At 41.7% G+C, this 25,829-nt stretch overlaps 1 protein-coding gene across 1 annotated transcript in view; it reads right to left on the reverse strand.

Moving 5' to 3' along the window:
• PPP2R2B (protein phosphatase 2 regulatory subunit Bbeta) overlaps positions 1–25,829 on the reverse strand; it is a 326,027-nt gene that overhangs the window by 63,201 nt on the left and 236,997 nt on the right. The window contains exons 5-6 of the mRNA XM_023550368.2: positions 16,415–16,592; positions 1,597–1,761 (exon numbers count right to left, since the gene is read on the reverse strand). Coding sequence (XP_023406136.2) covers positions 1,597–1,761; positions 16,415–16,592 — 343 coding nt within the window. The remainder of the gene's footprint in view (positions 1–1,596; positions 1,762–16,414; positions 16,593–25,829) is intronic.

The following is a 25,829-nucleotide window of genomic DNA, read 5'->3' on the forward strand; positions in this document are numbered from 1 at the left end:
AGGCTTTGTTACGTATATTTTTGCCACAATTAAAAAAAGTACTGAAAGAAACCGAAGAAGACCTAAATAAATGGAAGGACATTACCCAGAAGGACATTAGACACTAAATAAATGGAAGGACATTACCCGAAAGGACATTAGACACTAAAGAAGAGGCAAATCAAAACCACAATAAGAACCACTTCAGAACCATTAACGTGGCTGTGATTAAAAAACCAGAAAACAGCAGGTGTTGATGAGAATGCGGAGAAATTGGAACCCTCATCCAGTGCTGGTGGGATTGTAAAACAGTATAAACACTGTGAAAAACAATTTGGCGGTTTCTTAAAAAATTAAACACAGAATTACCATATGATCCAGCAATTTCATTCCTAGGTATATACCCCCAAAGATTTGAAAGCAGGAGTGCAAACAGAGACTTGTACACCAATGTTCATTACAGCAGTATTAACAATAGCCAAAAGGTGGAAACAACCGAAATGTTCTTCAACAGATGAATGGATAATAAAATGTGGTGCATATCTACAATGGAATATCACTCAGCCATAAAGAGAAGTAAAGTCCTGATACATGTTGCGACATGGATAAAACTTGAAAACATTATACTGTGTGAAATAAGTAGGTCATAAAGTGACAAATAGTACATGATTCCACTTATATGAAATATCTAGGATAAAGACCAAAGCTTATTAATGGCTACCAGAGGTGGGTAGGCGGGAAAGGAAAGAGGGGATTCACTGCTTAAGGGACACTGACCTTCTGTTAAAAAAATATTTGGAAACGGATAATGGTAATGGTTAAACGACATGATAAACATAACTAATGTCACCGACTTGTACTTGTGAAGAGCATAGAAAAGGCAAATGATTTGTTATCTGTTTACCTTAAGAAAAAAAATTAAATTAAAATTAAAAAAAAAAGCAGGGAAAAAACAGAAAACTCCAGCATGACCTGAGGGTAAGTGAGTCTGGCTGCACTTTACACGCATTCCTTCCCTCGTGGAGACTTTCTGGTGCCCGTGAGATTCCCCAGAACTTCTAGAATGCTGGTTCCCACAGCTGCAACCTCTCCAAGAAGCCACTGAATCCTTCCCTCGTCTGCCACTCTCAATTTCTTGTCAATTCTCCACCTTCCACACAGCCCATCAGCAGGTCCTGTTAACTCTGCTGCCATCCATCCATGCCTCTCCATTTCCACATCACTGCACTTGTCCAGGTCACCCTCATCTCTCACCTGCATAGAGCAATGGTCTCCTAAGCGGCCTCCCCCTTTACTCCCCAGATTCATTCTCCCCACAGTAGTGAGACTGATCTTCTCAAAATAATTTGAGTAACATCATATTGTTATTTAAACTCTTCACTGACAGAGATCCTGTCTTATTCATCTCTGTACTCCAAAGCCCTAAGTTTTGTGGAATTCCATGTGAGGTTTCATCTTTTTTGAAGCACTAAACATTGAGTTGACACCTAAGTCAGGCCCACAGGTGTAGTTTAGCAGGTAGGATAGGAGTGCGAGGACCTCTGAGGCTCCCCTTCTCCTCTTGCATGCTGGGGCCAGTGGTCCATCCACCCCCATTGCCCCTGGGCTGCTACTCACATTTAGTGTGCCTGTCACACAGGGCTGATGCCCTCATGTCACACAGCCGGATCGTCCCTTTGCTGCTGCTGTACACAAAGGTGTTGCAGTGATGGGGGTGGAACTCAGCTGCTGTGATCACCTCTGTGAGCTCCTCCATGTTGGCCGGCTTAATGTCGACGATATCTGGCACAGACGAGTCAAGGAGGGAACCAGGAGAAGAGAAGGAAGAAACTGGGGTGATAAGTAATGACATCACCTTACAATTGTGTAACATTGTCAGTGTTTACCACACACTTGGTGGGCCCTTGTAATACTCTATGAGCAAATAAGCAATTATTATTGATCCCGCTCAGTGGTTAAGAGTTCGGCTGTTAACCAAAAGTATGGCAGTTCAAATCCACCAGCTGCTCCTGGGACACCCTATGGGGCAGCTCTACTCCATTCTATAAGGTGGCTATGAGTCAGAAACCACTTGATGGCAATGGATTTGGTTGGTTATTGATCCTGGGCAGGTGAGGCTCAGGGAATTTAAGAAAACAGCCCATGGTTAACCAGTGGTCAGAGGCAGAATTAGAACTCACATCTCCCTGACCCCTTATCAGAGTTTTATCCTCCACGATATGTAGAAGATGTCCTATTCACCATCAAAGTTATCTGCTCACACAATCACACTAAAACGTGCCAAGTTGCAAAGACTTTCATTTCCCATTCTACAATAGTGGCTAAGGAACTAGTCCCATTCCAAGTGAATAATTCAATTTATTTGGATCTTTAACCCCAACTTCTGGGCTGGTGAATGATATCAACAGTCGACTACAAATCCTCTCTTCAGAGGATTCTGAGAACTTCTTTAATAATAATGTTGATGGCAATGATAATAACTGCCACCATTTATTGAGCACTTATATGTCAATCACTGTGCTTAGCAGATTATGCATTATATCTCATGTAACCCTTACAACAACTCTATCATCAACTCTCTTCTTATCCCCACTTTTCAGGGGCGGAAGAGAGGCTCAGCTTGTACAAGGTAACTTGTCTCAAGCTACATGACTAAAAAGTGGCAGCACTAGGATTTCATCCCAGGCGTGCTCTTTAATAATCCTGTAAGATTTCTGTTTCTTAAGATATACAGGACCTCACATCTTCATAACTTGTGGTTTGCTTTAAATCTTGTGTGGGAGTTGAAGCATCAGCAAGCAGCCATCTAATTGTATGGCAGATAGGTTCTAGGCTCCCAGGCAACATACCCTTAGTTTTATCATCTAATTTTTGTTAGTATTTTCCTTCCTGAGCAAGAATTATTCTGCCTCTATTTTTTAAGATCATATTCTTGTATGTTGGAATGAAGCATTCGGCCTTTCATTTATCGAGGTGACTCAAGTGAAGTACGTAGACACCTCATCTGTAGGATGTCTGGCATGAGTTCTTCCCCAGGTGGAGAAATGGGTTTACACTGCTGTCTTCACAGGAAGAATGGTGAGACTACGTCTCACATATTTTGGACATGCTGTCCGGAGTGATCAGTCCCTGGAGAAGGACATCATGCTCAGTAAAGTTGGCCAGCGAAAAAGAGGAAGACCCTCAAATGAGATGGATTGACACCACCGCAACAGCGGGCTCATGCATAACAAAGATTGTGAGGATGGCTCAGGACCAGGCAGTGTTTCATTCTGTTGTACATAGGGTTGCTGTAAGTTGGAACTGACTTGATGGCACCCAACAACAACAACTTCACAGCCCTACTGAGAACTCAGGGATCAGGATGTAGCTTGGGGCTACTGGTGCTGGGATGCTGAGGATACAGAAACCTTCCTGCAAAGAAACAGGCCTCATGATGCTGGTGCTGTTACACGGCAAGGCTGATCAAAGCGATTCCCACTTTTCCTAGACTTCACCACTTGTGAGCCACCTTTGTATATAGCTTTCTATGTACGGCCAATGTACCTCATGCGCAGGCACCACTCATCTGCCCATGGAGGTTTGCATGTTGCTGTGGTGTAGAGCAGGTTTCAGTGGGGCTTCCAGACTAAGGTAGACTAGGAAGAAAGGCCTGGCAACCTATTCTCAAAAATCAGCCAATGAAAACCCTGTGGATAACAATGGTCTGATCCAAAACTGATCATAGGGATGGCAGCATTTCACCCCATTGTATATGGGGTTGCCACGAATTGGGGGCCGACTCAATGGCAGCTAACAACAACAGCATGTATGGTCTTGTATTATTTTTTGCTTAATGTTTTTCTTCAGAGCAACCTTAAATTGACTTACTCTTTCTTTTACCAGCCTTACGTAAGCAGTAATCCAATATACATGAAATCATGGGTTTAATATGTTACATTTGTTACATGAAATAGTTATATTTATTTTGCATGACAATAAATGTAAAATGATTAAAGCAAAAACATTTGTGTGTGTGCGAGAGTTTAAGCACCACCTTTTAGAAAACACTGCATTCAATCAAGAATCATTAACTTTTACAGACTCTCCTATTAGACCGGGATGGATGAAAATCTTCTATGCTTTTCGTTAAGTAGCATCGTCCCCTCCTTATAGTTTAGATGAGTAAGAGCAAACGTATTGATATTTTTAATCACACTAGCACTAACAATGCAATCCTCTGTTATCAAACATCACCTCTGCTCCTGCTACAATGATTCCAACATGCAATTAGTTGCAACAATGGCTTTGTATTTGGCTGTGCCTCCTTCCGCTTCAATTCTCTCTAATAAATCCTGTTGGGTTCTTTCTAAAATTAGCTTGAGACTGAAGTAACATTACATTATGCTACGATTTCCCCACAAAATCCAGATGCAAATATTACTTAGGTCTCCAGGGTACGTGGGTCCCCTGGATTCACAAAATACTACCTTTCAACTCAGCTGCTGCTGGAGTTATAAATATTATTGCAGTTAGCACCACATGCTGGGGAGCAAGGGCCTGTGCCAGTCAGGAGGGGGCTCCAAGCTGAGCTCGATATCCTCTTCAGCACCCCCAACCCATGCCTGGTCTTTGTGGCCACGGCATGGGGTAGGGTAAGCAGAGGTTAGTGTTCAGCTGTTGTCAGATTCCATCACCCTCCAGAAGCAGCCTTTACATCCTACTGTGCCAGTGAGCATGTTTCTATTTTCCCAAAATAGGGAAAGAAAATCTGGTGTCAGTTTTCTCAACCTCTACCGGTGTAGCTTTAAAAACAAGCTGCACTGGAAAGGATCTTCGCTGTGTGGGCAGGGGAGGTGCTACATCTACAGTTATTTTCTTCCCCACCTAAAAATAAAGCCCCAAAGTCAGAACGTGTAAAATGAGGTATCTATACATATCCACGAAATCAGGAACATCCCCCGCCATCGAGAATACCATCATGGAGATGTGCTCACTGAACCTGCTTAGGACTGCTGCTTCTGGATCTTTCCTTCCTTCCTTTTGTCCGTCCGCCCGTCCGTCTGTCCATCCTTCCATCCATCCCAGACCTCTAAGTCTACTCATCAACACTCATCCCTAAGCCATCGCCATCTATCCCCCTCCAGGTCTGAGTCTCCTTTTTGACTAGAGTGCTTGTTTGGGTCTGATTCTGTGAGGTTCAGAGGATAAACCACAACTCTAAGCCTGTTTTTAATAACCTCGAGGATAAGGATGAAGAGGAGGCTAACAATGACCAGCAGATAATGGTTATCAAGTGTCCCGCCTGTCCTGTGCTAAGCACTTTCTTTACACATATTATCATATTTAACCCACATCTCAGCATTCTGAGATCAGAGCTATTAACAGCCCACTTTTACAGCTAAGGAAACCAAGGCAGTGAGTGAGGTAAATTATTCGAGGTCATATGACTGGTAGGGGGCCAAGCTGGGATTTGAGCTCAACTTTGTCTGACTCTAGGTTTTGTGTTCTCTGTGCCACTCTGCCTCCCGTCAGGAACGGACCTTACACAGCCAGCCTTTCTGAACGTGGTAGTTCTGGCTCTCTTGATACCACCGGTAGTAAGTAAATTGCCGCAGAGTTGATTCTGACTCATGACAACCCCGTGAGTGTCAGAGTAGAGCTATCTCCACAGGGTTTTCAACGGCTGATTTTTTTCAGAAGTAGATTGCCAGGACTTTTTTCCCAAGGTGCCTTGGGTAGACTTGAATTTCTAACCTTTCAGTTAGCTGGTGCTTTAGCTGTGCGTTAGCCGTCTGCACCACCCAGGGACTCCACTACTCCTGGCTTATCAGAGAGGGTGGCTTTCTCTCTTCTGCTTTGGGTCAGTGCTCTCTTAAGTGACCTATCACTTTGGTGACTACATTTTTCTGAACTAGAATTTTGGACATGGCATCTGACCCAGGATTTTTACATCCTATGATCTGATGGATTTTTTGAACCAGAAGTTGGGACAGAAACCCGGCAAAGGATTTCTTGGATTGTTACCTGATGGAGAACTTGCTGAGCTCCAAATACATGCAGGAGAAGGAGCTTGGTCACCAAAAATGTAATCGCTTATGGGGATGATGGGACAGGATATTTCACATCTGCATCATCTAGAAACCCAGGACTTTTCTCTTACACTGTTCTACAGGGAGGCAGATGCCATCAGTAGATGTGGCTTTGCCCTTCATGTTGGGTGAGAAGGAGAAAGGAGATGAGCAATGCGTGGCTCCCTGCATTAACTCGAAAATGGAATGATGCATTTTGACAGTCAATTTTCTCTTCCCTGTCCTTTAGAGCTCTCTATTCCAATTATTTCCCTGTTGTCCCAAAGAACTAAATGGTAAAAGCAAAACACAGCATTTAATCTGCAGCTCATATCCAATGCAGACAGCCAACAGATTGCTATTAAATTAACCCTGGGGCTTGACAGATCTGTTCTTTCTGACCCCAACTGCTTATGGCATCCCTTATTAATGCTGAACCAGGCAAATTACCTCTGCTAACAAAAGGGGTTAATCTGGTTCTCTGCTGGGACTCTGGAGGCAGCTCTGAGGACAGGAGGGGGCACAGCCAGCTTGGCAGCTGAGCTCCATGCTTGGAAGACAGAAGAGAAGGTGAGGGCACCGCTGTGCCAGGCAGAGGCCTAAGGCATCATTTAAAATAATAATTGAAGACACTGGGAGGTCACCCCTTAAGGGACCCACTTCAAACAAATAAGAAGCCAGTGCTATAAATTTTATCAGCAGTGGGGTGAGGGAATGGAGAGGATTATGGCAGGATGGTAAGAGGTAGCATGGGAGCCATATAAAGTTCATTTCCTTAATCCCAAATTTGAAAAAAGCTTCTACACAGAAATGTCTAATATAACATTATTGTGAAAAGGAAAAGATTGACGATAACCTAAATATACACTAACAGCAAAATGATCAAGTAAATTGTGATTTAGTTCATTAAATTACAGAGTGAAATGACAGCTCTGAAGCCTGTGAAAAACAGTATGGAAAATTCTATGTATATTATGATCATACCATTATTTAAAATATATACTCTGAAAATAATGAGCTAAAAGGCAAGACACCAAAATTTTAGTGATAGTTCGGTCTGAGTGGTGGGTCTATGAAATTTTTTCAATTCCTCCCCCCTTTTTTTTTAAATGAAGTTATAGTATTTGAGAATGGGAAAAGATTTAAGATATTTTCTATACTTATTACATACCCAGTGAAACCTGTGAGAGCCGGAACTTGACAAGACTGCCTTGTTTTTCTGGGTCTTTGTCTTCTACCTTTGAAAAGGTACAGACTTACTGCTTTTCTATCACTCTCTATTAGTGGAAAGTATTTGAATTTTCTTTCTCTGCCAGGTTTCAACCTTCACAGGTTCCACTTTCACAGGTTTTACTGTATATTATTATATATATGTTATAAAATTATATATATTAATATGTATACATTATTATATATATTATTTTAGGTGAAATTTAAGGTATTTTCTATACTTATTATTTGTTATAATTTAGGTGAAAAATGTATGCACAGTTTGACTGTAGCCATGTTAAAAAAAATCACACACACTCACAGAAAGAAAGAAAGGAGAAAGAGGAGAGGACAGAGAGGAGAGGGAGGGAGAGTGCCTAGACAGGAAGGAAATGTAGTTGTATCTTGTAGGGGGATTTGATTCTGAAGTCACTGTTGAATATCCCTTCAGTAGCATTAGCTTGGGCTGATTCATTCATTTATTCCGTCTAGTATTTGTCCATAAATGTTCACAAAGAATCCACAATCTGCCAGTATTTTTGGGGTACAGGGGCTACAGTAGTAGCTAAAGCAGACAAAACAAAACAAAATTAAGCCAAAAACAAAACAAAACAAAACAAACAAACAAACCCTGATCTCATGGAACCTATATTCTAGTAAGGGACATGGTCGATAAACAAGATAAACAAGTAAAATATACAGTATATTGAATAATGATAATTGCTAAGCAGAAAAATAAACCAGGATGTGAAAGAGTGTACTTAGGTGTGTGGGCGGGGGGTGTTGTGATAGATTGAATAGATGAAGGGTTCCTGAGTAAATCAAGAGTTATACTTTTTTTTTTTTTATCTCTTTTTCCCTTAGTCCATACAGTTGAATTATCTAACATTAAGTTAAAATTGTGATGCAACTCCATTGTATATAACCAAAATTAGGTGGTAAGATTATCAGTCATTTTTTCCCCCCAAATCTCTAAAATGAATACAAATATTTCTTTGTTATTAAAGAAAATAATAAACTTTGTTTTTTTTAAATAAAAAATTGTTTTTCCTGGCTTAAAAATTATCCACAAATGAGATGAGAGATAAGGGCCTTATCTCTATAGGTAAAGTTCAGATGACTATTGTGAGAAAATGGAAAATACATGGGGCTAGGAGATTGGGATTCCGTTTAGGTTCCATCTCCATTTTGCTAAGAGAACTTGGAAAAGTAATTTTATCTTTCTGAGTTTCATCTTCTTCACCTTTAAATGGGTATAATACTATTTACTTGGTCAGTCTCTGAGAAGTTTGATTAGCACATTAGATACTGGAGAAAATGTTATGTATTAAATGGTTTTGTAGCAAACGGAGCAATCTCAACCCCTGAAGGAAGCATATGTTCCACCAAGGATATTGCTGATACGCATCAGCTTTGTGGGCTTTTGAAGATGACTGTCCCCATATGCCCCTGTCACTGCTGATTTTGCTGATGGTGACAAGGCTTTTATTTCTTTAAGTCCTTCCCAAGCCAACCAAGGAAAGGAGAGACAAGCAGGTTGCCTCGCTGCAGGCCTGAGTGTTGTAAAGATTGGCCAAGCTGGAGAGTGGAATCTAAGTCTACCTGGATAAGGCACCCATGTTCAAAAGCAACTGAGGCTTTTCCTAATTTTAATTGGCCGACATTAAAATCTGTGCATACTGAAAATGGAAAATAGCCGTATCTTGGCCTTGAAAACTGAGCATATTAGAGTTGGAACCCCTTTTAGAGAAATGATCTGCTTTGAAGTCTTTTTTCCTTTACAAGGTATGAATTTAATCTTTGACTATTAAGCAATGATTACAGAGCATCCAGATATTGTTAGCTGGGAGGAAACATTGCTTGACGATGAGGCACTGGAGATCTTCAAACAGAATTCCAAAGGATATCTTTCCCTTAAGAGCTTAAGAAAAAAAATCCAATGTGCAAATATTCACAGAACGTTTGCCAATTGCTAGACTCACAATAAGGAGACTGACAGAGACATGTGATGCCATATTAGTTCCTGGTTTAAGTATGCATTGATCTGCAAAAGACTTAGGGCTGAGATGGCCTTTATGACTGGGGACCAATTGAAAACTCCATAACCACAAATTCTTTATTATTCATGTGACAGAGCCTGAAATTCCACCATTAGAAAATCCCCAATACATGCTTCAAAGGCCAACTAAGATGTTACTTTCTTCATGAAGCATTCCAGCTTTTCTACCATGATCCTTCCTGTCTTGTGCAAGCATAGTACCTTGGCCACACCTCTATGAAACCATTATTACAGTTATTTTTTAAATTTGAGATAGTGTGATATAGTAGATTTTACTCGGGCTTAGAGTAAAAAAAAAAAATTTTTTTTTTTTTTTTTTTTTTAGAGTAAGAGGGGCCTAGATTTTAATTCCAATCCTATGACCATTATCATAATCTCAAATACCTGGGAACCTATTAACTCATCCAAAAAAAAAAAAAAAAAAGAGGAGGAAAACTACAGATGATGCTTGTAACTTATCTGGCACTTAATAGAGGCTCAAAAGTTGTTAAGTCTCATCCTCCCTACTATGGCCACATGTGTGTCTCCCCCTGTCCCTAAACTCACTTTGATGGCCTTGTGATGTGTCAAGCTGATTAGGCTGAATGACAATCCTTAGAATTCCCTTTCTAGTATGTGGGCTACAAGGGGTAGTCTCCTGGGAGAGTCGGAGGACTGAAGGAGGAAGCAGAGGCTTTGTAGCAGACAGACACCTTCACCCAACTATTCAATCAAACACTAATCTAGGGGCTCCAGTGAAGAGATTTTGCAGATGACTGACGTTCCTAATCAGTTGATTTTAAGTTAACCAACAGAAAGATTATCCTGGGTGAGCCTGATTTACACGGTTGGAAAGCCTTTAAAAGAGGCCTAGGCTTTCCTTGAGGTGGTGGCTCCAAATGGCCTCTGGGCCTGCAGCTGCTCTGACTTCCCCTAGCTCTTCCTTCCTGACTACCATCTGTAGGCAAAACTTCAGCCCAGGCCTGTGAGGGGCCAGCCTGCTCATGCTTGTCCCTTTCTGACTGCCTGCCTGAGACATATTGGACTTACTTAGCCAGTCACCACAATCACATAAGCCAATGCCTTGTAGTAAGTCTCATTCTCTATGTACACACATACACTTTCACACACATTCTCATACACACATACACACTCATACACAGACACACACTGGTTCTGCTTGTCTGGTTCAACTCTAACCGATACACCCAACCTCCAGATTTCAAAGGCCATGATATCAGGGATGGATTTTTATTCATTTTGCCATCTCTAGGTCACATAGTAAGTGCTTGGTAAATGTTTACAGATTTTAATTTAATTCATTCTTGTGATTCAGCAGCTTTCTCTTGGCATTTTTTTTTTTTAATACAGAAAACTGACAGTGGGTCAAATAAGTCAATGTGCCAGTCCTATACAGTATGAATCCTTTAGCTTGTGGTTTCCTCAGGAAAGAAAAGGATCCAAGCAGCAAGGTAAGAAGAATATGGGGCTGGATAAATGCTCCAAATAATAATAAATGAGAAAACCAAATCCATTGGTGTTGAGTTGCATTCCAACTCGCAGTGACCCTATAGGACAGAGTAGAACTGCTCCACAGGGCTTCCAAGGCTATAATCTTTATGGAAGCAGACTGCCACATTTTTCTTCTGCAGAGCAGCTGGTGGGTTCAAACCACTGGCCTTTTGGTTAGCAGCCAAGCACTTAACCATTGCACCACCAGAGCTCTTTCCCAAACAATAATAGTTACCCTTTCTTGGGGTTTCTCTCTGTGCCAGGCACTCTTCTAAATACCTTACATGATTACCTTATTTAATTCCTCACAACAACCTTATTAGGTAGTATTATTATCTGCTTTTTACAGCTGTGGAAATTGAGAGGTTCAGTAACTGGTCAAGGTCACACAGATTTTAGGAGATGAAGTTGGGTTCAAACCCCATGAATCTGACTCCAGAGTCTACATTCCCAATTACTAAGCTGCACTGCTCTAAGGAAGCTCAAGAAGTCCCAACATAAGTCTGCATAATTGAATTCTTGCCATCTCCCTTGATAATATAAGGCTCAAAGGGCTCGATGAAATCCCAGTCTCTGCATGTCTGCTCAGAAAGCTGTAGTACTGGCCTCAGATGCAGAGAGTCAGCATCCACACTGGCAGGACACTGAGCTTGGGGTTGCCCACCAAGGCTGCTTTTAATACGGGAAAGAAGGTGCTGCCCTGACGTACAGTCCAGTGTTCTGGATGTGTCATTAGATGAGATGGTCTCCTTTTATACGAAATGCCTATATGAGGATGATGCGTGCAAATGAGTCCCAGGCAGAATGAAAGATCCTGCAGCAACAGGAAAGTGAAACTAGTAGTAGGTCCCCAAGTTTTCCCCAAAGCCTGCCTGGGTGAATCTCAGCATTCAGGCCAATGACAACTGCTGTCCATGGTACTGAAGAGTGACAAAAGCTGGAAACCAGGTGGCAGAGCTATATGGTCCCCTGATCAGGCAATCAACTGCAAAAGAGCATCTGCTCAAGGATGCTAAGACCAAGGTCAAAGGTGAAGTACTCCTGACGTCCAGTTGGCCTCTCCCAGGGAAAAGTTTTGTCTTGTGTCCAGAAACTGGACTTCTGTAAGGTGAGGCCTCTGTTTACTTTTCCACCTTTACTCTACCTCTGCACCACCATTTCCAGCTCGCTTTCTGGGCTTCAATTAGAATAGCTTTCTTAGAGCTCTTCCAGCATGTCGTGCTCCCTCCTGCAACAGGACCTTTGTATATACTTGACCAATCTCTCTATATCTCTTTGCCAAGTCAGCTCATACTTTTCCTTTTTCACATCTCAATTCAATGATCACTCCCCCAAGAAAGCCACCTTCTATTCTCTAGTCTGACAGGTTTTTTTTTTTTTAAACCGCATTCACAGAACCATATTCCTTTTATTCACAGAACTTATTTCAGTTTATAGTTTTACATGCATTGGTATTATTATTTAGTGAATGTCATCCTGAAAGAGGAAAATTTTTTTCTTTTAACTTTTGTATCCTCGGGACTAAGTGCAGTGCCTGGCACACTCCAGGTCCTCAATAAACTGCTGGGTTGAGGGATATAGCTTTACTTTTGGAGGATATGAGTCTATTTAATAGATCTCAGACTGGACAGGTGAGAATTTAGGTCAAGTAATTCTTAGTCCTGAGAAGAGAATTCAGGGGTCCTAGATATACCTTAGTTTTCATAAAGGAGCAAACTTTTTTATAGTAACCTTTTCTGTTTTGAAAAGTCAGGGTTGCCTTTTGCGCCAGCAAATCACTAATCTAGAAATGAAATATTACAGTCCTGATATAGTTAATCCACTAAGGCCAAAGTTTGGCCGTGTTAAGCCAGAACGTCTTTTACAGACAGTGACACTCTGGCTATGGGTGGAAGGGAGAGGACTCAAGATCAGATGCCAAGAGGCTAGGAATGTCTCACTCTGATCTGGGGTCAAACACAAAGCCCCAAACTTTCAAGATCCTGCAAATATCTGGTACTAGGGTATAATGAGCAACATCTTGTAAAGAGCACCCAACTGCAGGGCCAAAGGAAGAGTCTGGAATTGAGAAGATGACCCAGATAATAGATTCATCAGAATAGAATCCACCAATCTGACAGTAAACAATCTAGTTTCTTAGTCCTTTGAATAATAATGACGATGGTTGTATTAGTTTCTGTTAGCAGCATATTGTAATCAGCATGTATGTGTATGTGTGTATAAAATCTTTGTTTTTTAATTCCCACAATCCTCTTTGATGGAGCTCTTCTCTACAGATGATGAAATGGAGACCTGAGGAAGTTAAGAAACATGTTCGAGCTTACACAGCCAGGAAGCGGTAGAGCTGGGCACCAGCTCTTGGCTTATCTGACTCCAAAGTCTAAGTTCTCAACCATAATGCCAATGGTACACCAAATGCCAGTTACTGGAAATCCTGATTTTTTTTTTCACTCTATCTCCATACCACTTGTCTTATTATTTACTTAGTACTCTTCTTTACATATACGTACTTTGTAATTTAAATGCATTTTTTAATATTTGTGAAATCATAGGATTAATACACCAGTTGTAGTTTCTCACACACATTTTTATAAATACATAATTATGAAAAGAAAAAAAGTCCACCTATTACTTAGAATCACCTTGCCTACCATCAGTGGTACTCGTACCATGTTTTGGAAAACTCTGCATTATTCTGTCACGAATCATGTTTCTTCTGACTACTTAGCAGTAAGAGGGATTATAGGTGCTAAGTAACATGACTTAAGACCTGCTTGGCGGGTGGCATTTTTCCAAGGCTGTTTTAAAAGATAGTTGCTTCAAACCCCAGAGATGGCTATACTTTAGTGATGATAGGCAAAAGGGTCCCCGTTTGTACAGTCAGCTCAGTGATTAGGGCAGTCTGGTTGAAGAGGACTATATAGATATCAGTTATCATCATACTCATGATGACAATGATTATTTTACATATGGCTGCTTTAAGGGTGAATGGCACGGTCTCATTTGTATGCCAGCATCTGGCAGACTGTCACATATCTGTAGAATATAACCTAAATTGTGCTATTAATATTTCCCCTTTGCATTCTCCCCAAGGCATCTGTCTCCCAAAATGCCTAAAGAAACTTCTCTCCCCCTTGAAGGCCTAACGGCAAAATTCAGAAAACATGTCACCTAGGCTAGGGAAAGCAGAGGCTCAGAGTGACAGCCAGCTGAGCCTAAGCAGACTTCTGCCTTTTGGAATAAACACAAAAGAAGAGAGGGAACCACCATCCACACTCATTCTATCAGCAGCTGTACTGCCTGGCAAAATCTGTAGGCAGGTTCTCCCAGGCCCAGACAATATCTTGAGTCTGCTCTGTGATCAACAAAAGATGCCACTCATGGTCCTGATGGTCAGTTCTCCACGTTTCCAAATATACCTCATAATTGCCACTACCTACTTAAAACTGCCTTCCTTGAAAAGCCTTGGGACCTACAGAGTACTCTCTGTGGTGGAGACTAGCTAGCTGTACACCCAGATCAGGTCTTCTTTTTTTTCTTGGGCACACAGCTAGACCACATTTCCCAGTGTGCCGTAGTTAGAGGTGGCCATGTGACTGAGTTTTAGCCAATGAAATGGGTACTGCATTAAGGCCTGGCCCATAGGAATTTCCAGTGTGTGATCCTCCATGATCTTTTCCTTCTGTAGGTAATCATGGTGGCATTGGAGAGACACAGGACGGAAAAGACCTGAGTCTCTGAATCACTGATTAGAGAAGGCCATGTGCTGATGAGATCATCCATATTGGAGAAATAATCTTTTATATGTTTGAGCCATTATGGGGTCCATTTTATATTAGGCATTTAGAAATTTACCAAAGCTAATACAATTTATGATAAAATGTCTCCTGGATATCTCTACTTAGATGACCTATTGGTTCTTCAAACTTGACATGCTCAAACAAAATGGTACTTACTTAAACTATATGTCAGAATGTTCTATGCACTTGAATACAGCAATGGATCATACAAAGTCCCTGCGCTGAAGGAATTTACATTTTAATATGGAGAAGCCAAAAATACACAAATAAAAAGAAACAGTGATACGTACTATGAACATAACAGAGATAGGGAGTTATTTGGGGCTGCTTGGGAATTAACGGGAGAAAGTGCCTCCGAGAATGTGACATCAGATTGAGGCCTGACTGATAACATGTATTTATTTAGCCATATAAACCCAGAGTATTTCAGAAACAGCAAATTCAAGGAACGTAAGTGAGAACAAGTTTTATCCAGGAACAAAAAGGTAGCCGGCTGGCCGAAGCAGAGCGAATTAGTGGTATGAGAGAATATCAAAGAGGAAGGGAGAACCAAGGTTGTGTGGGGTCTTATAGTCTAAGGAACTTGGATTTTATTCTAAGTTTAATGGGAAACTATTAGCATTTTAAAAGCAGAGGAGGAATAATATCTGAATTACATGTTGGAAGGTCCACTCTGTTATGTGAGACATGTATTACGTAGAAGAGCAAGAAAAAATGAAGACCAGACAGATTTTTGCAGTCATCCATGTGAGAGACAACAGTGGTTTATACCAGTGTGAGTTGGTAGTAATGGAGAGAAATGAGTTGATTCGAGATGTATTTTGGAGGAAGCATTGGCAGAGCTCATGAATAGATTGGTTTGGTGTTGGGGGAGGCTGGTGAGTGAAAGGGAAGAATCAATATTGATTCTCAGGTCAACTGTTCAACTCGTTGGATGGTGAAACCATTACCTGAGACTGAGAAAACTAGTGAGAGTCAGGTTTGTGGTGGGATCAAGGATACGACAGATGCTCAATAAATGGCTGATTTTTATTACTAAATAGAGAGCAGCATAATGTTGGTTTAGATACTCACTCAGCAACTTTCTTGACTTCTCTAAATTCTAATTACAGAGGAAATGATACTTACATTATGGGGTTATAACAAATATACCCTTGGTGGGTAGAGACTGGAAGGAGGTGTGATGGGTGCTTGAGGGTTGCTAGTAAAGTTCTGGTTCTGGATCTGGAATGCTGGTTACACAGGCTTTGTTCAGTTTGTGAAAATTCATCAAACTGTACTACATACACTTTTTTGTATGTACGTTATACTTCAGTAAAGATGCAAAAATGAGATACTGTATGTAAAGTTCCTAGTGCAGTGCTTGGAACTCAATAAAAGGCAGCCATTATTATTTTAACATACAATGGAAACAATCTCACATATACCCGTAGACTATGCTGTCCATACAGGCCATTTACGAATCCTTTAACAAGAGAAAGAAACACTTAACTGAACTCTAGGGACTTACCTTAGTTGATAAAGTCATATCTAATTTTAATTTATGACACAGAATTCTGTGAAGGAATTGATTCAGAGTTCAAATCCAGAGCTAGTCCTGACCCACCATTTATGAGTACCTCTATATTTTTCTTATTTTATTGTTAGGATGAAAGAGTATCATAGAAAGAGGATCAATGTAATTTAAAAGAGTAAAGTTTCCCACAAATGCTAAGTGTTGTAGTTGTGGTTACTCCTTTCTATCCCAGTTTTTCCAAAGCCAGCTTATACCTCAATATTCTCAGGATTAAATGAAAATTTGATTATTGGCCCCAAGTAAAGGATACTAAAACTTTGATTCGTTATTTCAAAGTTCCATAGGTTAATCCTCAGGTCATCAGCTGACATGTAGGTTTCATAGTCGCTGTTGACTGATATGGAGTTGATGTGATAAGTGTGCGCGTTGGCAAATACTCTTCGTGGGGTGGCCTCCACCATCAGGTCCATGGGTCTCAGGACAGGCACCTGGGATAGAAGAGAAACAAATCACTTCAGAACCAAAGCTCTTTTCTAGGAAAAGCAATCCGTTTGAGTGTACATGTTTATATACTTTATCATCACATGTAAAGTAATAGCCACATTAAAGAAACTCTAAGCTCTTTAGGAGACTGACAACAAATCACATATTGTTTCTGTTCCCCCGTTTCTTTCAATTTTACTCATTTTTCAAAAGATGTTACCATCTCTTATCCCTGATGGGAAACTTCATTCTTTATGAATTCTAAGTTTTTTTTTTTTTTCCAGTTTTCTCTGGTGGCCTAATTTCAGGGGAACTTGGAGTCCACTTGGAGTCATTTGCTTCTAGGGTCATTGATTCAGGTTTTTTTTTTTAACACGAAATCTACTTCAAAAAGGACATTGTAGTATAAGGAAAACTGAGTAAAGCTAAGGGAATTGTAGAATTCCACCAAGAAAACCCAGAATGAGAAGAGAGAAAGGGACAGAAAGAATATTTAAAGAACAACTATTGGTCTCTTCCAGTCCAGAGCAAAGTAGTATGAAGAAAATCAATGTCTCAAGGAAACAATTAGTCCAAAGGACTAATGGACCACACAAACCACAGCCTCCAATAGCCTGAGGCCAGAAGAAATAGATGGTGCCTGGCTGCCAATACTAGCTGCTCTGATTGGGATCACAGTAGAAGGTCCTAGACAGAGTGGGAGAAACATGTAGAACAAAATTCAAATTCATAAAGAAGAGCAGACTGACTTACTGGTCTGACAGAGACTGGGAAAACTCCCGAGACTATGGCCCTTAGACACCATTCAAACTTGGAACTGAACCTGCTCTCAGAGATCACCTTTCAGCCAAACAATAGACAGGCCTATAAAGTGAACAATAACAGCCATGCAGAATGTGCTCCTCAGAGCAATCAACATACCAGGCCAAAAGGGCAGCCTTTGCCCAAAAATAAAGTTCAGAAGGCAGGAAGGAGCAGGAAAGATGGGCAAATGGAAACAGGGAACTCAGCAAAAATGGGTAGAATGCTGTCACATTGAGGGGATTGCAACCAATGTCCTGAAACAAAATGTGTATAAATTGTTGAATGGGAAACTAATTTGCTCTGGAGAATTTCACCCAAACTGCACTAAAATGCTAAAAAAAAAAAAATTGAAGAAATAACAGCAGAAATTTTTCAAGATTTGATGAAAGACATGCATCTCTAAATTCAAAAGGCTCAATGAACTCCAAGTAGGATAAATCGAAAAAGATCCATGCCAAGACACATTATAATCAATCTCTTGAAAATCAAAGATAACAAGAGAATCCTGAAAAAGCATGAGAGGGGCAAAATGTCACATACAAAGGATTCTTAATAAGATTAAGCGCTCATTTCTCCTCAGAGACCCTGGAGGCCAGAAGGCAGTAGAACGACATATTTAAAGTGCTGAAAGAAAAGGACTGTCAACCAAGAATTCCACATCCAATAAAACCGCCCTTCAAAAGTGAGGACAAAATTAAGACATTCCCAAATAAACAAAAGCTGAGGGAGTTTGTTACCATCAGAAATGCAGGAAATGCTAAAGGGAGACCTTCAGATGGAAAGGAAAGGACACCAGACAGTAACTTGAACCTGTACATAGAACAAAAGATCTCCAGTACAATGTAATTTCAAATATAAAAGAGAGTTTTTAAGGTATTTTTGGTAATTCTAGTTGTTATGCCCTACATGCTTTATAATGAGAAATGCATAAAAAAGCAGATATAAATATATGTTATCAGGCACATGATTTATCAAGATGTGAGAAAATGTTTTCTTCCCTACAGGTCAGAGAATCAGCCACATTAAATAGTTTTCCACACAAGAAGCTGTATCTGGCAAATACGAACAAAGACTTATCACTCTTTTTACTCCCTCTTTGAGTTCAGAGGTACTTCTGACTACATCTGTGTGAACTGGCTCTCTAGAAAGTGAGTCCCCAGAGAGGGGAGAGAAGTAAAGAATTACAGGTGTGGTCCTTTAATAGAACCAGGAAAAGAGAAGCACCTAAAACGATTTTCTTTTCAAGGAAATCACCTCTTGCAACAGAGCCTTGACTGATTTGATACCAAGTGCTAGGTTAGGATATCAACTTCAAGACTGGCTTCGACCCAGGGGGAGAGGAAAAGAGACCAAAAACAAAGTTTAAATTTTGTAAAGTGGAGCCACCTCAACGTTACAACATTTTACAAGACAGAATTCTCTCGACTCACCTTTAAGGGGGGTTTTAGAATTAAATGAATGATTCGGAGGAATCGCAGAGTTCTATACTGATATGGTGCCACACATCCTGAACACCAGAGGGGTCCTGAGAGGTAGATACAGAGTCAGGCCTTCTCTGAATACCAGAAAGGGCCAGAAAATCTGTGAGTCTCCTCACCACCCCCACCCCCTCCCAGAAATGGATAATGGTTCTGTAGCATAACACTGGGAAGGGCAGGAACCTGGGTTCTGAACACAGATTCACCACTAAGGAACAGGCTGTGTGATCATGGGCAAATAACATGCCCCTCTGGGCTCCAGTTAAACTATCTGAAAAACTGTGACAATAGCTGCTGTGCTCTAATTATCTGAAGGGTGGTTGTGGGAGTTTGTTAAAGTGATTTACCCATCTGCCTTTCCAGTTGACATTTATTGAGCAAAATCCTGGGGGCTCAATGGTGAGCAAAATCAGACATGAGCCCTGCCCCCATGTAGTTGGTTTAGATGTGGAAGAGACACATGGATTAAGTAATCTCATTAATAAACTGGAGTAAATGCAGAGAGAGACAGAGGAAGACAGAGAGAGAAAATATAATGCTGAGAAGGATTTAACCTGATTGAGAAGGTCTCCAAAGACATTCCTGAGGAAGTATGAATGAGTTGAGATGTGAAGGATGGGTAGGGGTTTAACCAGGCCAGGACTGGAGGGAAGAATGTTCCAAGTGGAGAAGACAGCATGGACAAATATTTTGTGGTGGGGATGAGCAAGCAAGAGTGAGAGACTGATAGGTCCATGTAGTTTAAACAGTGAGTGATGAAAACCATCGCGTGAGATGAGGCTGATGGGTGAGTAAGAGGCAAGCTTCAGGAAGAGTTTTTCCATTACTTCAAGGGATGCAGAAAGCAATCAAAGGATTTAAAATCACTGTGACATGATCAGATTCAGGTTTTGATAAGATCATTTCAAATGAAGAACAAGTTAGAGGACTGATGAAGCAGAACTTTGAAAAGGAAAATGATTCACTATTGAACAGCAATTAAGAGTGCACCTGAGTTAGGGCTTTATAATGGGTAATAAAGTGAGTTTCCTTCAGGAACTCTGTCCTCAAATATTTACTGGACATTTATTCTGTGTCAAGCATTCTTCAGACATCACAAAGGTAAGGTAATTCTTTCAACAGCTCTGTGAAACAGGTACTAGGAGAAAGCACTATTACAAAGGGAAAACTCAGGCTCAGAGAAGCTAAGTCACTGGCCCAGGGTTGGGTGGCACAGCCAGGGTTTGATCCTAGGGCCTGCCTGACTGCGAAGCTAGTGCTCTTTCCAGTATTCCACGTCGTATATAAACCCAAAAAACCAAAACTGCATATTGACCTTATAAAATTTATAAGACAGAGTAAAACTGCCCAACAGGGTTTCCAAGGAGTGCCTGGTGAATTCGAACTGCCAACCTTTTGGTTAAGCAGCTTAGCTTTTAAACACCAAGTCACCAGGGTTTCCAATATACAGGGTAGAAAATGCTAAATACTCCAAAACTGACATGAGTAAATTTCCAGGAGAATTTATGATGCATAGAGTATTATTGATAGTAATAATGACAGTGGTAATGATAGTAATAGTATAGTTTATGCTGCCTCTAGAAACCTAAATTGGGTGTTGTGGGTGTTCCTGGTATTTAAATAAAGCACCAATGCATCCCCACTCTGTGCTTTTAGAGACATTTGTCATGCTTTTATAGGGTATTACAAAAGAAACCCACACCTGGAGCTTTTGAGTGCTGTTTCCTCTGCCCCGCCGCCCCCCCACCTCCGCTCCCCGAGAAACCAGAGCTCAAAGTGCCCCCAACCCCTGCTGGCCATAGAAGAAATGGAATCTGCAGGGACGTCCTGTGGTTCTGTGGTTCTCCTAAACTCTTTCCTGGGCCTCCTTCATTACAATACTGCTCATTGTCTGGAGAAGTTTCCTGTGGCTGTAGTGACAGGGAAGGGAGCATGACAGCAGGGATCAAGTGGCATTACAAAGTAGGAACTGCCAGCCCAGAGCTTCAGCTTAATGTGAAGGGCCTGCCCACTAATTCAGGCTGACATATTCCCTGATGTACCATTTAAGGCAGAAAGGCTCTTCATAGGTATCTGGGGATGGGGCCTCTAATGCTTTGCCCAGATAAGGCAGGGGGCTGAATGCTGCTTGTGCTTATTCCAGCATTATTCTCATGCCCAGGTAAAGGTTTGTCTGCAGCCCAGTGACTCCCCTCACAGGAAGAAAGAGGGAGGCTTGGCAGATCAAGCAGGAAAGGATGGACCAATTAGGAAGCCATGTTAGGACCATGTTTTCCATCTGCACCAGCCAAATACTTCTTTGAGGGTCAGGTGGGAAGACGAGTCAGACATACACTGTTCCCCTAGTTAGGATGATAAGTAATCATTGAAGCTTTCTCTGTAAGATCTTATATACACTGGCTGACATTCATGCAGGGTGTGTGCCCTCCTGTGCTGTGTGCCCATCACTGGGTTATGAGCACCTCATCCCACCTCCCATTTAGCCTCTCAGGAACCAACCTATGGGTGGACTCTTCTGTTTGCCCCATTTTACAGGGATGTACAGGGAGGTGGAACATCTTGTGCAATGTCACTTGGTGAGTAAGTTGAGGAGCTCGGATCTGAACCCAGACATTTTGGTTCCAAAGTAAGCACCCTTAACCACTATTGCAAACAAAACCATTAGGTTTAAATAGGAAATTGACATTTTTTAAAATGTTTTTTAAAAATTAAGGTGAAATTTACATAACAAAATGAACCATTCTAAGGTGAACGATTCAGTGACATTTAGTACATTCACAATGTTGTGCAACCACCACCTCTATCTAGTTTCGAAACATCTTCGTCACCCCAAAATAAAACCCCTCACCAATTAAGCAGTTACTATTAATTCTCTCTTCTCTCCCTAGCCCCTATAACCACCAAAGGAACTGCCACTTCTGCAAGAAATGGTCAAATACAAATAATTTCATGTGGTTCAGCATAAACCTTTGGAAAGACTCTGCTGTGTGAAGGTAACATTGGATCATGGCACGGTAGGCTTTGAAGGGCACTTACAGCCTCCTCCAGGGCTGTCATCTATGTGTGTTGAGGGTAAGAGTTCCTCTTCATTGTTCTCTGTTATATATATTTGGATTTTCGGAAATAGTTTGTTTAAAGAAGGATTTCTGTGGATGAGTTTGAAAACAATTGGTATGGTACAGTTCCTGAAATCTACAGATGACAAAACTTACACCCTGAAAAGTGAAGTGCCTTGTCCATGTCACCCAGCTAGGGATTGGCAGCACAGCCCAGGCTTTTGCCTCCCATCCAGGCTCCTGCTGCCACCTACACCATCTGTTTGAGCCATTTATAATGTAGTACCAGAGCCCTCTTCTTGCCGTATGTCTTAGTTATCTAGTGCTGCTATAAAAAAAAAAAAAAAAAAAAAATCCACGAGTGGATGGTTTCAACAAAGAGAAATTTATTTCCTTATTTCTGTTGGTTCTGGAAGAAAGTCCTTCTCATCAATCCTCCCCTGGACCAGGAGTTTTTCTGCGCAGGAACACCAGGTCCAAAGGACGTGCCCTGCTCCTGGCACTGCTTTCTTGGTGGTATGAGGTCCCCCTGTCTGTTTGCTTCTCTGTTTTATATCCTAAAAGAAACCAGCTCAAGACAAACAATCCAATCCTGTAGATTGAGTCCTACCTCAACAACACAACTGCCATCCATCTCCCCTCATTAACGTCATAGATGCAGGATTTACAACACATAGGAAAGTCATACCAGATGACAAAATGGTGGACAATCACACAATACTGGGAATCATGGCCCGACCAAATTGATACACATTTTGGGGGGACACAATTCAATCCATTACACCATATGACAGAATTGGGAGCTTACAAAATTTAGGAGCAGACCATGGCTTTTAACCCTTAGTTCAAACCTTCCTTCTGAGCCATCTTGGCAGTCACTGATAAGGCCAAAACCAACTCTGAGACAATGGCAGTGCTTAGTCGTGCTTGAGAATAGGGGTCAGTCCTCGGCCCTAAGAAGGGGTAGGTGGTTCTAGGTTGCACTGCCGAATTCACTGTTATTCTTCCCTCAGGCAGTGTATTAGAACTTCATATTCCACCTTGAGCTTGATTCAGTTTTAACCCATCCTTCTGAAGTTGATTCCAAAGGATGAGCACCCCAGCCCAGCTGCCTTGCCTGCACCCAGTAGTATCACATGAGGGTATAGCCTGAGGGTCTGACCTACAATAAAGCTGAAGATATATTTCAGTTATAATATCCTAACTGCTTAGGATGTTTTAAACACCTCAGCAAGTCATCAGTAATTCTCATAGAAATCTTATGAGGTAGCTTGGTGTGTCTTATAATCCTTATTGCACAGGTGGGGAAACAGGCACAGAGAGGTTAAGTAATTTGTTTAAAGTCACACAAAGCACTCATGCCTAGCATCCTTGATTCTGGAGTCCAAACCCTTAGTCCCAGGCCCTGGAAAAGCACACTCAGAAGGTTGGGATAAAGACAAATAGATTTTCCAGCGCAAGTTATCCCTGCTGTAATGGAGGTCAGTATGCACTGCCTGCCCTTGGCTAGTACAAATGGTTAACAAGCTCAGGTGCTAATCCAAAGGTTGAAGATTCGATATTACTTAGAGGCACCTTGGGAGAAAGGCCTGATCTACTTTCAAAAAACTCTATGGAGCACAGTGCCACTCTTGACACACACGGGTCACCATGAATAAGAGTCCACTTGATGGCAACTGGTACTGGTATGCACTACCTAAGCAGTACCGGCCAAAGGAGACCTATATCTACCTGGGGAGGTCAAGGGGGTCCTCAGAAGGGTGAGTGGGAGTCCCAGACACAGGGTCTGGCATGTGCAAAAGCTCAGAGGGAGGGAGCAAAGTAAATGTATGCAGGTGTGTGATTCCGTGTTTTTTTTGAGGGGGGGATGATTTAATTATTCACTCAACAAATATTTATGTAATTCTCTACGTTTTCTTAACATGTTCTAGAGGCTGGGGACACAACTGTGAACAAAACAAAGTCCCTGCTCTTGCGGATGTACACTCTAGTGTGTATATCTCTACAAAGACAACTTGAGTTGGGTAAGGGGATAGAGAATGAGGGGTACTATTATGGTTGGGAGGAGCCCTGGTGGCAAAGTGGTTGAAGTGCTTGGCTGCTAACTGAAAGGTTGGCAGTTCGAACATACTACCTGCTCTAAGGGAGAAAGATATAGCAGTCCGCTTCCATAAAGATTTATATAGCTTTGAAAAATCTATGGGGGCAGCTCTACCACGTCCTGTAGGGTCGGTCGCTATGAGTCGGAATTGATTTCATGGCAACAGGTTTGGGTTTTTTTTGTTTGTTTGTTTGTTTGGTATTCTGGTTCTGTGTGAGTGTGTGTGTGGGGCGGGGTATGGAAGATCCCTGTGAAAGGGTGACATCAGATCAGAGACCTAAATGAAGCGAGGGAGGGGGAAAGAGCATTCCAGGCAGAGGAAATGGAACATGCAAAGGCCCTGTGGTGGAAGTGGGGCCGGCTTGTTGGAGGAACACGAAGGAGTCTTTGTGGCTGGAGTGAAGTAGGGAGTGAAGGCATAGGAGAAGATCCTGGGGAGATAGTCAGCACTGGATAATAGACTTATTGTGAGGATAAAGATAACTCAGGTTAGTTTTACCCTACTGATGATGTATTGTTGCCATGGCAATCCTGCTCCATATGAGAAGATTAGGCTGGGATATAACAACGTTACTCAGGTCATATCCCTGATCCAATGTAAAGGGAGCTTCCTGGGGCATGGCCTGCACCACCTTTTATCTTACAAGAGATGAAAGGAAAGGGAATCAAGCAAAGAGTTGGGGACCTCAGACCACCAATAAAGCAGTGCCAGGAGCAAAGTGTATCCTTTGAACCCGGGCTTCCTGTACCTGAGAAGCTCCTAGTCCAGGGGAAGATTGATGAGAAGGACTTTCCCCCAGAGCTGACAGAGAGAAAAAGCCTTCTTCCCCTGGATCTGGCGCCCTGAATTTGGACTCGTCGCCTACTAGACTGTGAAAGAATAAATTTCTTTGTTAAAGCCATCCACTTGTGGCATTTCTGTTATAGCAGCACTAGATGACGAAGACAGAATTTGTCTCTCTCTACTCTTCTTCTTTTTGTATGGGTACTCTTCTTCTAGTCTTCCTCCCCACCTTCTACTGCCTTTCCTCTTGGGAAATACCAGATCATCTTTCACCTGCCAGAACCCATTTACTAGCAAAATGAATGTTGCTGTCATTTGGCTTATTTGGTGACCATGCCGGTGATTCTTCACAATCTTCCATAGCACCTAAGTGGATATCGGCAGGTCACAATGCCCACTTCACAGACACACAATGAAAGCTGAGCAGAATCCTGGAAAACAGGAAGCACCTGAGGCCCCCACTTTAAAGGTCATCTGAGAAAATGCACAGCGGCGGGGGGGGGGGGGGCGGGGGGCTAGAGGTGAGGACTCACTGGGCCTTCATGTCTGGACTTTTCACAGAAAAAACCACAGCTGTGTTTACCATGGCAACCTCCTGCACCCCAGCAACTTGACAGATTCAAGGCAAGACTCTGAGAGAGACGAGAAGGCCAGATAGGAGATATAGAACAGAAGGAAGATGGGGTCACGGAGAAGGAATATAGAGAGATGTCCATTTGTAGAAGAATGTTAAAGCTTTTTAGTTGGTTGGTAGTCCTGGGTCAAACTGGATTGCGTTGAGCAGACAAACATTTGAATACCCTTGGTTAAGCATGACCAACATTCTCCACGTTAGGAGGCCTTTAATAAAATGCCATAAAATTAAACAAAATTATATCCATGCTTACTTCATATCTCCTTGTTAATGTTCAACAGATGTTCCTCAGCCCCTTCCCAAATAATTTAGATTATTTTATATTTCTGCTACCAGGACATGTTACTGTCAGGGGGTTAGGTGAGTTCTATTTCACCAGTTAGAA

This window comes from Loxodonta africana, chromosome 2 (assembly GCF_030014295.1).
Source record: "Loxodonta africana isolate mLoxAfr1 chromosome 2, mLoxAfr1.hap2, whole genome shotgun sequence".
Lineage (NCBI taxonomy): Eukaryota > Metazoa > Chordata > Mammalia > Proboscidea > Elephantidae > Loxodonta > Loxodonta africana.